This window comes from Dermacentor albipictus, chromosome 7, assembly GCF_038994185.2.
Source record: "Dermacentor albipictus isolate Rhodes 1998 colony chromosome 7, USDA_Dalb.pri_finalv2, whole genome shotgun sequence".
Taxonomy (NCBI): Eukaryota; Metazoa; Arthropoda; class Arachnida; order Ixodida; family Ixodidae; genus Dermacentor; species Dermacentor albipictus.
In genome coordinates this window covers 80,339,898-80,357,711 of record NC_091827.1, presented here as the reverse complement: position 1 = coordinate 80,357,711, position 17,814 = coordinate 80,339,898, and the positions used below count along the sequence as shown (strand labels likewise).

The 17,814-nt window shown below is 41.9% G+C and overlaps 1 protein-coding gene across 1 annotated transcript; it reads right to left on the bottom strand.

Annotated features, from left to right (window-relative positions):
* Nucleotides 1–3,708: 3,708 nt before the first annotated feature.
* On the bottom strand, nt 3,709–16,838 carry LOC135898981 (uncharacterized). The gene is made up of 5 exons (XM_070522399.1): nt 16,727–16,838; nt 16,043–16,179; nt 10,704–10,771; nt 5,273–5,356; nt 3,709–3,942 (listed from the first exon to the last, which is right to left on the bottom strand). Exons 1-5 carry the CDS (start codon nt 16,739–16,741, stop codon nt 3,767–3,769), a joined length of 480 nt encoding a protein of 159 aa, XP_070378500.1. The 5' UTR covers nt 16,742–16,838; the 3' UTR covers nt 3,709–3,766.
* Between the last annotated feature and the right edge of the window lie 976 nt (nt 16,839–17,814).

The following is a 17,814-nucleotide window of genomic DNA, read 5'->3' as shown; positions in this document are numbered from 1 at the left end:
ACCATCAATCAGTCGGCTTCTCTTTTGCAGTGTCACCCAGTGTTTCAGAATATATGCTGAAGGAACGTAAATATCGAGGCAGTAGGACTAACTGCACCGAACAGGAGTGAAGGCCTCAGGTGGTGCCTTCGGCGTAAAATATTGTGCACAACATAAGATGGATGGAGAACAGAAGCGATGTGTTTAAGGTGTTTTTCACACGAAACAAGCCACGGAGGCTTTGAGTACAACTTTTAGCAAATAAAGCACAGTTTGCGTGCGGGAATAAGTATGCTAAGTTATATCTGCCCTACGCCATAGATGTATACGAGGACATCTTATCTGTGGCAACGCACACACGGCGAACTGGCAGACGGAGCAAGAAAACGTGACCCTCTCAATTAAGAATGGGTCTAGGTTACAGTTTCCGCTTTACTGTGACTCGCACGGCGGAGTGCCTCAGTTTAATGGCATGTGCGTGCTCAGAAAAAGCTGTCACACAATGGCATGAAAGCTGATTGCACATTAATGTATAAGGAAGGGTGACTGAGGCATGAGTCTTTTTTCTGGTTCTATTTAAAAGCGCCAGTTGTAGTTGTTTGAGATAACTGTGCGATGTTATCTGCGGTCATGCATATTTTTAATGCTAAGTTTCGACTTTGGGATTCAAACGTTCAACATTTGCTCACATTTTCATGAGATACAATTTGCTGAGCGCTGGCCGTCTTTCGGCTCGTTCCCTTTTTTTAAATTTCCATACATTGCGCGAAAACACCAAGAGCTATGCAACAACTGGCCCAACAACGCGTTTTTCTAAACCACTACTGATCTGTTCTCGGTCATCTTCAGCCTAAGAAAGTTTCACACGATGACAAAGAAATAAATTAAGTTATAGCATTATACCACATGATTCTGATCACATTAATAGTGTTAATTCATTACACAGTGACTTACCTAAAGATTACACGCCGAAAAAAAAAACTGCCTTTCCTCAAAGAAGCTTGTCCTCGGGCAGCCATACAGCAATAAGAAACGGCGTTGACTATATTGATTGCTGAGTCGTGTGTCCAATCTAAAACACCAATTCGCATAATTTTTGAACGCGCAGAGCTACGTGACGAAAATTCAAGCTAGAGTTTTAAACATGATATATTTGTCAAGCTGATAGCATATAAGTAGTGACACCTGTCACCTATTACCATGAACACTGAAATTTGAATATTTTGTGTCCCATAAGCACATCTGAAGTAATTGTACGGTTTTCATGGCAAAAAAGTGCAATGCCTGTGATTCTAATAACAAGAAATCACATGCTTGCGCGGGCTACGCAGCACAGTGAGAGCGTAAGTCGGACGAGCGGCTGCATTGGAGCTCCATTTTCGACCCTACGGACTACAGTTCTTCGCGGCGACGTACTTGGCATCTTTTCACGTGAACTAACTCTACAATCCGCTTGGTGTCAACGGTAAGCTGCGGCTTGTACTCCTCTCGGGTCAGCGGCCTGCTGAGCCCGATGTTGCCTGGTTCCTGCCGCGCGTGTAGCTGTACCAATCGTTTCTCCAGGTTCATCCCTGGTGAGGAGGTGCCATAACGTGTTACGAACACTAAACACCTGTATCCGTACTATGTGGCGCACATGTCACATCTCTCGACCCGTGGCGCGCTACGTTGCTGTTGTTGATGGTGATGATAATAATGGCATGCCCTTCGAAATCCCGGAAAATTTGCCACACACATTGCTACAGTAGTAGTACATGTTGCTACCTGCAGTAGTGCGACCAATATCCATCATTCATTGGAACATAGCTGGAGCTTAACTCAAGCGGAAGGGGAGCACTTGTAATTCGTAGAGGCCGTCGGAAGTTAAAAAGGCAGTTCTCTCGTGGTCTCGTTCGTCTACCTCAATTTTCCAGAAGCCGTTTTTCAAATCGAGCGACGAAAAATACTGGACGCGCCGCAGTCCATCTAAGAAATCGTCCATGCGTGGCAGTGGGTACTCGTACTTTTTTGTTACTTTATTGAGCTTCCGGCAGCCGACGCAGAAGCGCAGCGTTCCGTCTTTCTTTTTGCGAAGAATGACCGAAAATGACCATAAGCTCTCGGAAAGTTCGATAACACCGTCTTCAAGCATCTCTTTTATTTGCGTACAAATAGCTTCGCGTTCTTTCACCGAGATGCGGTACGGCTGCTGACGTAGCGGGCGTCCATCGTCGCACGTGGTGACGCTTTGCCTTGTGATAAAAGTCGGGCGTACCTTATACGAACTTGCGAAACATGCCCTGAATTCAAGCAAGAGCTCGCGCAGTGCTGCTTATTTGTCTTTCGATAGCTCTTTATTAATGTGGATGTTACCAAGTGACGTGTTAACCATCCCCACTGCTTCAGAGTCAGAACATTCAGCGATGTTGTGTTCCGTCGGCAAACGTAATCCAAGTACTGTGGAAAAGGTGTCGACTCTCATTACTGACGCTGGTGCCAAGCAACTGATATCGGCTATCGCTAAGCTCTAGCGCACTCCCAGCCACACAAACACCTTGCATCTGTAGATGGGTTAAGTGTCTTTCTGCGACCACTTCTCGGCTTCGTCCATCGTATGCGTAATGTGCTGACTGCTCCGGCCGAAACACAAAAGGAGCAGTGGCAGGTGGAAGCGCTGGAGATGTGCGCCGTTCTGCGATGGTGCCGTTGGCCTGGTGAAAGTGCAACCGGATGAGCAGCGTGAACAAACAACCAAGCCCTGACAACGTTCACGTCGTGCGCATGAAACCATATGTTTTGTGTTCGTAATTATTTTTCTTTCTTTCTTTATTTTTTTATATGGGTGCTCATATGTGCAGCTAAAGCGATTACCCCTCTGTTTCTTTAGACTCTGTACGTAACGCTTCGCGTCTGCTGTACTTGTGTCTTTCGTGTAGCTGTCACTGCGTTCTTTGCGCGAGAATCTGGCTGGAACACGTTTTTGCTTCGATTTTTTTTCTCACAGCGCTTCTTGACCATCGAGCCAATTCTCTTTTTGAGGAAGGGGAAATGCTACCTGCAGTAGTGGGGACAGTGCAAAAGAAGAGGCAGGAAGGACAAGAAGAATGAAGTGCGCTTGATACCCCGCCTGCTTTATAGATTTATTTTAGTTTTTGTGTTAGTTATTTATTAACCAAATTCTTTTATTTATTCAATCATATTACCACCCGATTCGTGGCCTATCCCCTATAGTGGGTTTGTGCCACTAATTGAGGCTTCATCATCATCATCATCACCTTGGACCCACCGCCGTTGTTTTTCAGGAGCCAGCTGTCCTTATTAAACATCGCCAGTCCTCTTTGAAGAGAGGTGGCAACATTTAGAATATTTCCCTTGATTCAGGAGCTTTGCCAGATATAATGCAGATGACGAGAGTAGTAGGACTCCTTATTATGTCAGAAAACTGGGCTGTTGATCTGTACCCCTCTACTTATTCTGACCATATTAAGGAAAGGTATAGGGAGGGTTATCACCTTCGATGTATGTGGTATGTTATCGCAAATGCATTATAAGCTATTAGAAAAACTTCGCATGAACTCTGCTGCTCCTTTTTTTAATGGATATGGTGGCTAGTCATGTAGCCACGAGCAGCTTATTCCCCACTTTTTTTCGGCTATCGTGCATTTTGTTGTTGTTGAAATCAATCACACCAATCTCTGCAATGGTATTAGGTTGTTGTACAGAATATCATTTCATGAAGATGTCCTTTTATTTTTTTTTCTTCTGCACATCCTTCGACTCCACATGGAAAAGTTTCTGTTAGAAAACTTTAGCCTCCATAACAAGGTGAAGTTTGACAGCCTGGTTGAAGTATTCTCTGACAATCAGGCGTGTAAACTTGATGTCCTCGGCTACGATACTCGTCAAATTTATTTACACAGCCACACTCAGGACCAGTCGAAACGGACGAATTGCGAACGCGGAGTTCGACATATCCCATGCTATCTGCAATGAAAAATAAGAAGTCAGGAAAACGTTTATGCAGCGAAATCTGTTCACTATAACAATGGAAGAAATGCTATGGATACAATATATTTTATTTGGTTTTCAGATTCAGATTCAGATTCAGATTTATTGATTCCAAAAACAGAAGTAATTACATGACGAATATACATATGCATAATATACATAATAATGTATAATAATAATAATACATAATAATAATGATACAGAATATAATAATACATAATAATAATGAATATACATAATATACATAATATATATATATATGTTAAGCGGAAAATGCATGGAAGTATCTTCAACACTGCACTCAGAATTCAAATTTGCCAATTAATGCGATTACACGGGCAAGCAAGATATCTTACGCATTAGCCAAATGTGTAATGGCAATTTAGTAAAATAACTTTACTTTCAATTTACTATGTCGCAGGAATTCTTGCATAATGGATATGTGTTCCAGTCATTATGTTGCTCTTGTTAGGGCGCCCGAATAGTGTTCGATAATTGTTATTGGAAAAATGAATTTAGAAGCAAAATATTTATTATTTGGTTTTCTAAGTTTTACACAGCTTCTGTTTTTCTCAAATGTGTCACAATGAGGAGGGTAAGCCCAGTGGCTGCTTAACAAGGTGCTAAACTCCGTTGTGCTTCGCACTGTTCGCGCAAGCGTAATAGAATGATCAGAACAGACAGACTATGATAGAAATCGATAGATATAAACTTCACCTGTGATGGGCCTAATTAGTTCGTGTGTGCGAATAATTCATTTTGTCTGAACACACTTCGTGGGAACATAAATTACGGCGACATTTACACTTGTAGCACGCAACTGACAATGCTTTTTGGAGTGACGAATTATAGGTGTGCGAACCAGGCCTAACAACCTCTCTCAGAAACATTCCGCCTGGTTCGCAGAAAGTCTTTTGTGTTCCTGGAAGGGCCACCGCCCAATAAAACAGAGGCGGTGAACTTAAGACTGGATTCAAAATTATTCTTGGTGAACTATCCCTTCGAAGAGAGTGGCGGGGCATAGTAGGCTCAGGCCACTGACTCAAAAACATATTGTCGTGGTTTTTAAAATAGTGGGCAGGGGTTACTCATTAGTATTGTTCTATTCACAATATGAAAACAGACCAAACCAGAAACAGAGGCTTTAGAAATCGTACATGAAGATTCTTATAGGCTTGTATCGTAGCGGTGAGAGGCTCGGTGAGCTAAATATAAATGGACGTCAGAATTTCAGATGTAATTTTTAGCAAAGCGCAATATATGTACTGCCTACATTTAGCAAAATTTACTGAAGCAATATACAGACTTGGGCAATTTAAGTTGACCGAGACCACTGCACAGGTGCGGTTATAGGCCATGTAGATCAATCGCTCCTGCTGGCAGCTGTTATCTGAAAGGAAGGATTGGAACGCATATTGTTATTTGTTTACAAAGAGACCACCAGAGCTTCGGACTAGAAGGGAAAGTTCAGGCCCTATCGCAAAACCTATCTCTAACAGCGCAACAACATGAAAGGTGCATAGCTTGCTTGTGTAAAGCATACCACTTTTTGAGAAAACGTGACATTTGTGAGCAATTGCTTATGATAATCAGTTTGATCAGTTCATATGTTGGCCACTGTTAGAGTCTGGCGTCGTGTGCTCCTCTTTCCTAGCAATAGCAATACAATTGGTCAACGTCTCTGGAAGTACTGAAACGGTAAAGGTACTGAAACGGTACACAACGTGAATGATTTCCAGTTTCTGGCATATAAGAGATTAAAGGAGTAATGGTCGGTTCTTTGCTGTCTCCACTTGAGAAGGCTTACTTTGAACAATTTTGGGGGGTAAAGAACAGCGAATGGGGACAGGGGTATTATCAGAATTAAGCCGGTAGTTTCTTTTATACAGGCACCAGGCAGCGTTAATATTTACTAAATTTCAAAAAACGCTACAAATGGTACCAATTTTTACTCTTCCATAATTCACAATAATGCATCCAGTAAAACATTAACCTAAACGTATTATCTATAAGTATTCGTCCCAAAGTTCAGAAACACAGCTGCTGAATCTTCGTTGTCCTTGCTTACGCGCGTTGGCAATGGTTGGGATAAACAGTGATCGCATAAGGTAGAATTTTCCTGGTATAATACCTGCCACCTAAGTATACGTTCATGGTGCAAGTTTTAATATTTTGAGTGATGGTTCAGGTATTGTTGGGTGCACAACTGTATTTTTATGGTTTTTTGCCACTGTTATCATTTTTCATGATGCAAAAAAGAAGAGATCAGGGCAATAATTGTAGTATACCACCGCTAGACACACTATAACAAACATTACGTCTTGAATGATTAGGGAAATATACGTTGGTGTGTGGCCAGATAGCAAATATCGTATTCGTGCTTTTTGATGCTTTTACGGTGCTTTGAAAGTGTATATAATGCAGCATTTAGCAGCGCTGTTGCATTGTCACTGTTCACGGGAGTCGCCAGCCTATAGTGTAAATTGCCAGATTACAGCTGTTCTCCCATTTCTCCACGCAGAGCACGTCGCCCAGCGGCTTTGTTTCAATGGCTCCTGACCCAAAGCTGCCCACCATCTTGAACAATAGGTGAATGATCATGTGTTAATCACTCCGATTATTGCCGATGTTATCGCCAAGGCTTCAGCTAATGCAGGTATATGGAACTAACGTGCACGCATGTAGGTCAGAAAAATTCGCAGCGTGATATATAAACGGAATGCAAAATGGAACACGCTTTTAGAGCGTCGGAGTCTGTAACTATAACCTGAAATGTACTATACGTTATGGCGCGCCATTATGTTGGTCGATACCAAATAATTTTCAGAACGCGTCCATTCACACATCATTTCTGTACAATTGCTTATTTTACTAATTGTGAACATGTCCCTCATACATTATACATTCATTATGAATGGGGTGGAGGACTGTGAAATCGCGCACGATTGCTAAGGTTCGTGTTATTTTTTGAAACACTTGATTTACTATTTTCTGCTGTGGGATTCGATATACCCATAAATGTATAGCAGTAAATTTGGGTGAGGATTCCGGCTGTATTAACTGCGTCATGCGCGCCCCACATCTCGAACAGCAAGAAGTCTCCAATTTACAACAAATGGTTGAAAGTATCTTGCCCTTTATAATAGTAAAACGTACAATTCCGCCTCAGCCTCCACGTGATTGGGTAGCTCTGTTTGTTATTTATATGCGTTATAACGTAGCAATCGACTGTGGTAGCCATGAGTTTGATGTTGTTTTTGGTGTAATGTTTTTTTTTATTAGTGGCGAGTGAAAAGTTCCACCATAGTTGGCGTTGATCCATTCGTGTTAGGAAAAGGGACAGTACCTGAAGAACGGAAAGCATTATTTTGCCAATGCCGAAGCATGGTGCTGTTATAAAGTATGAGTGCCACTGCAATGTGTGACTTTGACAGTAATTGAACACTGTCATCTCGTTTATGCAATTAATGCTTACAACTGGTAGGCGTGTGCACTACTTCCGTTCACGTGTATAACTGCTGATAATAGATAATGTGTCGTTGAAGGACGTAACGCACCTTTTGGGAAACCATACCACTGTGACGCTTCTGTGCACTGAGTATGAGCTTTCATCAATGTTTTTGTGCTCTGAAAACCATTCAGTAGCTTATCTGAATAATACACTGTGTTTGAGGAGGATTCGCAAAATTTAGTTCTGATTATTTGTAATAGGGGAAGGTATAGATTTCAGCGGCAAACTTTCTTCCGGAATCGCTCAGCTCGCAATATTTCCTTTGGAATGTGGTAGGCCACTGTTCAGCAGTGTGATTGTACCCCGGTACCATGTGACTAAACTCTTATACCCATCTATTAGGCAAATCTATGCCCAGGTAAGGTATCTCCGACTCTAAAGTAGGTGCACCTGCAGAGCGATTTTATATATGATTTAAGGTATTTTCGCGCGTTCTGTACTATCATGAACATTATGACGGTCGAAACTACCACGTACACATAACACTCTGAGTCGTTTACCTGCCAACATATAGAGACCCATCCTCCTTACGCGTGTATAAACATAGTAAACACAGACATTGGCAGCAAATCTGAAAGCTGCACAAGTTGGTCTGTATTTCTGGTTGTGAATTAGCAAAATATATAGGACGCGCACATGGACACGGCCAGAGAATCAGGTCAGGTGATCCAATTATAAATTTGGAGGCGTAACTTCGAATGTGCATGCGCAAGATATCGGCATGTCTTTGTGCTGCAGTAGGCGTAAATAGTGAATGATGATGATGATGATGATGGTGATGATGGTTGTAGTGGTGGTGGTCGTGGTGGTGCGTGTGGTGGTGGGCGCACGTGGGCACCTGCAGTCACTATTATCGCGGTTGTTACCATGGTTCTTTTCATTATTGGGCTTGTCGTACAATTTTTTTAGGCCTTCACGAAATGATACACGTTGCAGCGCTCAAACATCAACGTTGGGCGAATAATCCTTATCACGATTTCAAAAAAAGAATGATGCTATGCAACGCTTGAAGTTTTGTGAAATAGCTCCCACGAATGAGAGTGAATTAGCGGTGCATTGTAAAAGAACAAATGCATCGCACAGAATGTTGTTCAAAATGCTTCTATGGGTTGCTATTGAAATAAACAATCGCTCTTTCAGTGGGGTTCATCAATTTAATCCTCTTGAATAATAAGGTCATCGTAATTGTATCCGTCACCTCACTTTATGGTGTATTAGCCAGTGGCTGCTGTGAGTGCGGGAAATCCAGGGATAGCTGGGCTGCAAACTGTGCTAGTTCAATTTTGAGGGACGCATCGATATACACTCACAGGACAGAAGGATTTCCGCCACGCTCGACGCCCTAAACGTGCAGCAGAATCGCTTCATAATGAAACCGTCGGCACAAGCCCTTGTAGGGATAAGAGTTTGGCTTGGCCTTTGAACTTCCAATTTAGCTACCGGCGAAGCGAAGCAAGCATGATTCACCAGATTCTCCTAGACGTAGACATCACTCACTGCTACACCCTTATCGGCTGTGTGAACTGCCAGAATAGGGAAGGCTTCCAAGGTTCTCAGACTCTACAACATCTGTTTTGCGAGGGACGTCTGTACATGTCACAGCGGAAGACACTGCTTTCTACGCTGGCAGGCGATGTAGGGCAAAGATTCTTGGAAATTATTATTTTGTCGGCCCTCTGTGAACGCACAGTAGGAAAAACAGCTAAAACGTCTTCTATAGACTTCGAAGAGCACCTCAGCAGAATCGTGAGTTTAAGGAAGTCGCTGTTTACGGAGTTGTTGCATATACATGTTCATTCTTTCTATCCTCCTCTTCGTATTTCATGAGTTCTTTTTTTGCGCCATTCCCTTCTTTGAGTGTGCAGACTAGCAAAGTAGAGCAGGCTAACTCAGCCCCAACGTCTTTACCTTTCCTCTAACAGATTATTTCTGTTCTTGATACCTGACACAGAGCTCATACTTTCGTTTGACTCTTGCTACCGACTGCATGGCTGGCATTTAAAAAGTCTAGAGTGTGCCGCCTTTAGTGAATCAATGCGAAAGCAGTGCGTGACGCTTGGTTTCTCTGATAATGGTGCTTAGGTTAATAGCAATGGACCCATAATGTTTTTAAGAACATGACCATTTTACTTAATGAAGCCATTAAAACAAAACATGATTGGATCTTATTGTGTTGTGCTTACTTTGCCTCTTGTCATTGCAATTGAGGAGACCATCAAAACAAGTTGCAACACGTAAATGACGGTTGCAGGCGTCGCGGTAACTGATCGGCAATCACAAAATTCCTATCTACTCTTGCCCGATTTTAATTAGACCTTTTCCATGAGTTATACAAGAACACCTACATGTTTGAGTGAATTATCCCAATGAATTATCCCGTGTGTTCACCACTGACGCCAACATAGCAGCTCTTGGGCTAAGCTATCTGCGGCATTGAAACGCGTTTACCCACACATGGTACTTATTTAGCATACCTTCCAAGCCCGACTGTTCGTGAATGACGATGTTTTACATTGTAAATATACATAAACTATTTTAAAGACAGAACATCTCAACCACACGCATAACATAAATTGTGTGCCGTGGACAGCCTCAAATAATTGGGGCCGTTGTGAAGTAATTTGCACTTGCAACTTGTGGGAAAAGTGAAAACAACTACATTCAGGTAGAAGGCACGACATGCAGAAACTTAGACAACAGCTTATCGCGCATAGCGGGAGTAGAAATAACAGGTGCGGGGATCTGTATAGTCTTCGAAATATGTCCCGTAAAAGACTTCAACACATACTTTTCTAATCACTCAATTTTCTGATCGTTATTGCACCCATTCTGTAAGAGATATGTGTTTAATAAAGGGAACAAAACCAAAATTTAATAAAGGGAACAAAACTAAATATTTGCACGATTTGTTTCAGCCCCCTAAAGTGATTTCTTCGTTTGAGCAACCACATCAAAAAACGCCTATGTAGTTTTCCTTTGGCACTATGTTACTTTACATAGGAAATATGAAGTCGAGGTGGAAGGCACAACGGCACAACAAAAATCTGGCATTCTCAGAAGATAGTGTGTTCGTATTTACTAAAGGGAATTTTTTTTTGTGTAGATACCTCACAACACTCGTCAAATTCCTTTCGAACCAGAAGGCAACGCCTTTAGCGAGGCACATGTCAAAAAAGTTCAAAATTTGACTTTGTGGGACAACAGCAAAACTAAATTATCTACATACCTTGTGGGCTGATGTACATTGTGTCCGGTTGACCCGTAGGAATAATTCCAGAAAGATTGTCCCGATGCCTTTTAGGAGTAATAAAGATAAATTTACCAGCAATCATTGTTCGGCAAGTTAGTATATATCGAAATAAAGACGAGCGCCAAACTAGGCAAAGGGAAGGCTGTGGCATAATAGTATATCAGCTCAAGGCAAGTCCTTCAATCAGAAATGCAGACTGAGGAATATATAGAGATAGTAGATGTTTGCGAAATTCTGAGAAACACAGCTATAAAAACAATGAAATACGTAAGAACTAAAGATGCGTTTAGAGACCTGTGCCATAATTTATTATTTTCTCTTTCTAAGAAAGATCAAATTACCTGACTGATTACCGAAAGACAGAAAAGTAATGGTATCGATATAGAGCCAGCAAGGGTCCCCACAGAGTGGCGTCGCGATTTGATAGAAGAAATTATCTTTATGAGCACAACAATGGGCTAGCCATACTGCGCTATGTATGCGAGCTACCTTTGCTTAAATTCTCCATTCATTTCACGGCTTCCCCTAGTAAGGACGATTAGGCGGGTACCGCGGTACATATTTTATTTTGGTGGGTGCACGGGGGGTTGTCTCCTGTGATTACCAGTAGCGTACCAATAAAATTGAACAAAATGTGTACTCATTGCATTTAGCAGTACCAAATTTAAGTATTTGAACGTTGAACGATAATAACGATGCTTGCGAACAGAGTAGGCGAACTCTGGAAACGGTCATCCAAAGAGGTATTTAGTGCTTGTTTTAGAATGTGGTGAAATCTCCCAAACCAATTGAAGCACTAGCGCAGAGCGATTAAAATTGCCGTAACTCCAATGGTGCGCTTGGTTGTTAAATACATGCCACTATATATACAGAGAAGTTTGTATGTCTTCTAACTTTTTGACGTTTCTTGCACTGATTTGTAGTCCACCTGCAAATGTTTTCCATAAAATTGAAATGAATATAGGGGAGTGAGTGACGCCTAGATTTTTTGTGATTTCTAACTTTGCTTTCTGCGACAGGCACGTCTTTGGTGATCTAAACAACCATTAACATTTCTGTGTATTATATTGTGACGTATGTAGTGTGTATTGGCAAGGAAAAACAAACTCTTTAAAGTTGGAGCTGTAATAAAACCACCTGAATTCATCGTTGGTAGCAGTTTGTGTTCCTTCAGTCTCCTATGGACAGTGAAGTCCTGGAATGACTGAACATAATGGTCGTGTCCGTCGCATCATCTCCAGCGACAGTACGACTGTGCATTTGTTCACGTTCCCCTTTTTTTGGGTGCAAAACCTCAAGGTCTGCTTGGTAGAAGGTGAAGCATTATACCTCGCACATCGCATCAGAATTAAACATGGTCGTTTTGCCATGCCTTGTATATAGTTGATTCGATGAGAGGCTGAAAGTATACGACGCCTTTGCTAATCCACGTGGGACTAACGAGGACGGCACACTAAAGGTAACCCCCTTCAGAGTGCAGATCCCCGAACGTTGCTGGAGCGTCTCAGCAGGCGCGAGCGCACCGAGCTATGCGGCGAAGCGTGGGCAGCCCATGATAAGGTGCGCCTGGTAGCATGCGAAGCACGTAGAGCTCCCCAGATGCCTTTCCTGGTAGCGATTACTCTTGCGCAAGCTCCCACGGTGATGGCAGCTTGCTACGTGGGAAGTGACACGCCTAGCCGTTCGTATATGGAAGAACCAGCCTGGCAACTGGGGCGCTATAACGTAAAACTATTCCAAACTTTTCTATTCCAATTCTGCTATCAGCCCTTCGCGATTGGCCAAAAACTTTTTTCGACCACCCCCCATTTCACCTGTCTGTCACGCGACGTTACAAAAACCGCAATACCTCCCAATCTGATATGATGTGTGCACACTGATTATGCATGATTTGACAGAAAAAAGAACAACAGTTATTTCTGATTCGACCCCTTTTCGCCATTAGCCCTCGGCTATTGGTAAAAAGTTTTCGGGCTGCACCCACTTCACCTGCCTGTCACGCGACGTCACAAAACCGCATGAACTCACCGCGTCAAAGTGACGTGTACGCGATAAAGATGCATTAATATGCCGAACAAAACTGAATTTTTTTCGGAATAGCCGCAGGCTGCCCCGTTCCGAAAGGAATAAAAGATAGCTGCCGCCGATCGCTGAGACGCTGGCTACTCGCACCTGCCGGAGAGCATGGGTGTATTTGCGTATAATAAAACTTCTTGCGTGACCGTGTAACGTCTTTAAGCACTTTCAACACGTTTACTACCTCATTCTGCCAACTCTTCTTTGCTGAGGGTCAATTTTAGCCTCATTCTTAAGCTTCCGTTGCATGCCGCCGCGATTTTCGACCAGCCACCACAAGCTAAGTAAGGGAAAGGCGACCAATCGCAGACGCCGGCACCACCCTCTTCATCCGGTTATCGGTTTTCAGTGCACTGGCTCTGCCCTAGTGAATCCCTCTCCACTTGAGCGTTCTCCTCGCCTCTTGTCGGCCAATTAGATAAAACAAGCGGCTCAGTGTAGGCAATGTTATTCGTTTTTGAAGCAAACAAAAGGGACCTCCTATGAACGAGGAGAGCGTTTGATTGGTCTGTTCAGACAACCCTATGGGTGACCGCCCGGTGCTTGCGTCGGTGGTTACGCAAATTTGACGTCAGGAAATTGGAATAGAAACATATTGGAATAGTTTTACGTTATAGGGCCCCTGATTTCAACATTTCTGCAGCACGGCATTGGTGGCGGCGTGCTGTCAAAGTTTCCATTACTACCAATACTATAAAGCAACAAAGCATTAAATGCACCTCTCAGCAGTTGTAGTGGTGGTATTAAGCAGCTTCGCAGGACATCTATTTTCGCAAGGCCGGGATGGCGAGCCATTTCTTTTTCTTTTTCTTGAGGAGAATGAAGGTGTGTGCGAAGTGTACTAATGTATTCATGGTTCTGCAAATTATTCATTGCCATCTTGTGCTTGCTTTTGCGAGAGTCGTAAATATGTATCTCTTGTGAAATTCTTTTTATACAAACCGTTCATATATATTATGACGACTGCTTCTATGGTTACTCAAACGCAGCTTCCTGAGCATTCCAGCTCATTTGCACGTTTCTGCAAGTGATAATTATGAGCCTTGTAGATTCATTTCTTACGTATAGTTATGTAATATTACTCAGTCTCATCATACTCTACATTGCAGTGGTGCTCACTTGTTACTCAGGTTTTCGTGTTTGAGTATTCATTATTATCTTTCACTTGATTATTGTTTTTTCAGTCTTGTGGTTCACTTAATTCTCTCACCATACTATATTTGACGTACCGACAGGCAATATTTTCTAATTTGACACGTTCCCGTTCTTCAGTTTTTCTCACAGGATTGATTTTCCATGGCGTGTGTCGTTATTCCTTTTTTTGTGTTTTTCAATCTTCTCGATTCTTAGTAACATTGGTTGGAGGCAGCAACCATGCGATTTAATCTCGAATTTTCAATGCTGCTTGCAGTTGCTGTGACATCAATCTATACATAACTGTAGTCTGTTCGAGTGACAGCATGTGGTCTTTACCATGCAAAATAAAAAAAGTTAGCACACTCCGTGTTCTTGCTGTTCGGCATTGTATGTGTATTTACGAATTTCGTTTATGTATCTTTTAGTCGTTGCTGATCAAATTCTGGTTCTTTAAGGAATGTTTGGCGATCTTTGGCCATACCTGGCCCTTCCGCCATTAAACATCAAACATTCATTCAAGAAACGCTTACGGTAGTTTTAGTCATTCTTGATGCGCTTCTAATTCGATTTTCTTTGCAATTCTCAAATATTTTGCTCAAGCTTTCATAAGCATCTTTTTTCATTAAAGTGTTGCTTTGTGTTATTCTAATTTTATGCGCTCATGGCACAAGAGCTCTGGCCTGGCGGATTGTAATGAGGGGCCCATTTTTTAGCGGGATTTCATTCCAATTTTTTTGTCAACATCGTTGATGCATGGCACGTTCCTTTTCTTGTGACTTGGTCAAGAATGCATTGACCTCAATACGCACCAATGTTTGGCACTGGGACAGGAGCTCAGTAGCATTTGAAACCAACGATTCGCGAAACAAGCGAACCCGAGCTTCAGATTATCATAAACCTTTCTAGACTACCTCTAGATGAGCTTTTTGATAACGTCTTCAAAGTGTTTAGAAATCGTATGTGAAGGTCCCGGGCAAAGAGGCTATTTGTGTCTTCCCTATCCAATTTCAAGACCAGCTTTTCGCATACGTTTTAAAGAGCTATTGAAGATCGTCGGAAAAAATAGTTAATCCGGACATTAGCAGACATATACGACGTTTCAACAACGAAGTTGTCTTACTTTTGTTTTATTTAAGCCGTTTTTATTTTCTCTTGTTATCTTGTTTTTTGTGTTCCCTGGGATCACACCAATAACAAAGCTGAGGCAATTCATGCACTTCCACTATCCTTAGTATACTAAAAATAATAGACAAAATGGTCTGAGGAAAAAACACTTTTTTGACGGAGATGTGTGGCTACACAGATGCCTTGATTGAAACCCGTGAATGCACAAGTAATTGCCGCGCGACTGCCGCTCGAGGCACTTTGCATGTATTCATGGACTTCTATGTCAAACGCAAGAACACCTTTATGTAGCACGTACTGAGTGGCAGAAAGCTGTATTGGGAGCTTTTCATGTTGCTCAACAATTTTCTCATATACACTTTCTTATCTCATTATAAGGTTTGAGCTCATTAAATTAAGACTAATGAATAATGAGCCGGAATGCAAAAGATATTCTGCGTATCTCCAAGCGACGCCAAGCAACATTACCTTAGTTCCATCCGGCTGCCTGTCATATGCACATTTTAAATTTTGTTCTCAAGTTACGTGAAAAACCCTGTATGTCGCCTGAAAATACATCTGTGTGTTCCCGTTAAATTAGGATAGCGCGAATGTGTAATCATTATTATTTTTACCATATCCTCAAGTATGCCTGGCCGCGAGACCCTCTTAACGCACATCATTGCAAGCCAGATAGCAATTTGTTGACCATACCGCCGTCCTTCTTAAACATAGAACAAAACTACGGTCAGATATGTTTGAATGGAAGTGTCGTACCTTGTATTCCTTGATCTCTTGAAAGAGTGCGTTGCGTACATGCCTATCAAGATCCAGGGTTGCTGTATTTCATTGACGTAATTGTCCTACTAGCGAAACCGTCCGTACTGGCCAGACTTAAACTCAAATATCAGCGTTATCTCTGGTAAAAATTTCGCTCGATCCTATATGCTTTGAAGCTAAGTTTTTTTGTACATTAGTGACAAGGAGGTGGAACTTACGTTATTCGGTTTTGTATATAAAGCCGTCTCAAACGGACGTTGGCCCAGGTACACTCCTGAATCACGTCAACTTTGCAGACAGGAGACGTAGTTGCTGTTGAATTATACGTCCATATAGGTTCACTTGTATTCAGAAACTGTAAGAATGCGAAGAGTAGTACAGAGATTCTGCCCAGTTTTATCCTCAAAGACCGTTATATAGCTTCTGGCATGCCATAATATGCAGTAATGTCTCGCTACAGATTCATGTTATAGCTGCGCACTTTGGTTTATAGTTTTCTACCTTGCTTAAGTCCTAATTAATAATGCTAAGCGAAAATTTATCTAATAAAAAAATGCGAGGCGAAAATGTAAATTTGCCGCTTCAATGTGCCTTAGTAAGTTCCGCCTATTAGAAATTGCCAGGGGCGGATAAATGCACTCAGTTTCATGTTACAGAAGGGCAGGCGTGTAAATATGAGCAAAATAAGAAATAACAATGTCCTGTAGCAGCAATCTCAAGATGGCTGTGGATGTTATTTCTACTGTCTGTGAAACAATATAAGCGACACAACCTATTGCTATTGCCGAAACACGTTATCTGTGAGACAGCTTGATAGTATATCTTTTCGTTTAAGCACGTACGTGACTCACATTATTTCGGCAAATATTCTCTCGATATATACCGCAAAAAGAAAAGCTTACCTCTGCAATGTACATAAGTAGTGGTCCTACTCCTACACATGCTCCTTGAGAGTAGTGAAATGTTGTGGTTATTGCTGCGAATAAAACAGCTAGACAAACTGATTTTCGGCCATAGCTGCACTTTTACTTGCAAGAACCTTTGCTGAGAACAGCATATACTGCAATATATTAATGCAAAGCTATGTATCTGAATCACAACTGTTGGAATAATATTTTTGTGAAAATTTCAGGCCCGTCGTTGAAGTAACAATGGGTGAGATTGTGTAGCAATGTATTGTCAGAATCATGACGCACGGTTCCACGCTGTTACTTCACCAACCGTCTAAAATGAATGCCATTTTACAAAGAAACGCCAATTTTAGCATCAGTACCGGCTTGTTTACGCCATTTTCGCACCATCTATGCATTCAATTTTCTTACATGTACAACGACGTGTACCCTGTGAGTCTGGTAACATAATTACCAGTTTCTGTGAGAAACTGGTAACATTGCAGTTACCAGTTTCTGTAAATGTACATAAAACCACTTTGATGTGTTTCAGCATTTTTGTATGTATTTTACTAATGTTAGGGAGAGAAAATTTTCATGCAGGAGGCGTGGTTTTTACAAATAATGTGGAAGGGGGTATTGAACAAGGGGAATAGCCGTAGTAGGAGTCCTAATACTAGCTGTAGCTTGGTTTCACGGGAATATTCCTAGTAAGACTACAAGTAGGTTGCCAAACCACAGCTCTTCAGAATATAATGTCGCCGTCGATGATAAAAAACGTGATAAGACAAATTTCTAGAAAATATACTGCATCTGCGTTTTTAAGGATAATGAATGACTGTTCCACGTGAAAACTGTATCTTATTGACCGCGTGCCCCTGAATCGAGTGCGACAGGATGGAAAGACGCCCTAACTTTTCTGTGCATATTGTCACTACTTTATTGCATAGACAAAACGTTCCACTAAGCTATCTTTAACCCAGTGCGGCTTCTCAGCCCATTTTGCACGATATTCGTGGGAAAGGTAGGGTAGTCAAACATACATAAATGTCCAGAAGAGGCCTAGGCTACTAAGTGATAAGTTAATTTCATTACCGTCT

Coding starts and splice junctions, on each gene's coding strand:
- LOC135898981 (XM_070522399.1), bottom strand. Junction 10,772..16,042: donor TATATACAAAACCGAATAAC/GTAAGTTCCACC, acceptor TACTCCTAAAAG/GCATCGGGACAATCTTTCTG. Junction 5,357..10,703: donor AATGTACATCAGCCCACAAG/GTATGTAGATAA, acceptor CCTTCCTTTCAG/ATAACAGCTGCCAGCAGGAG.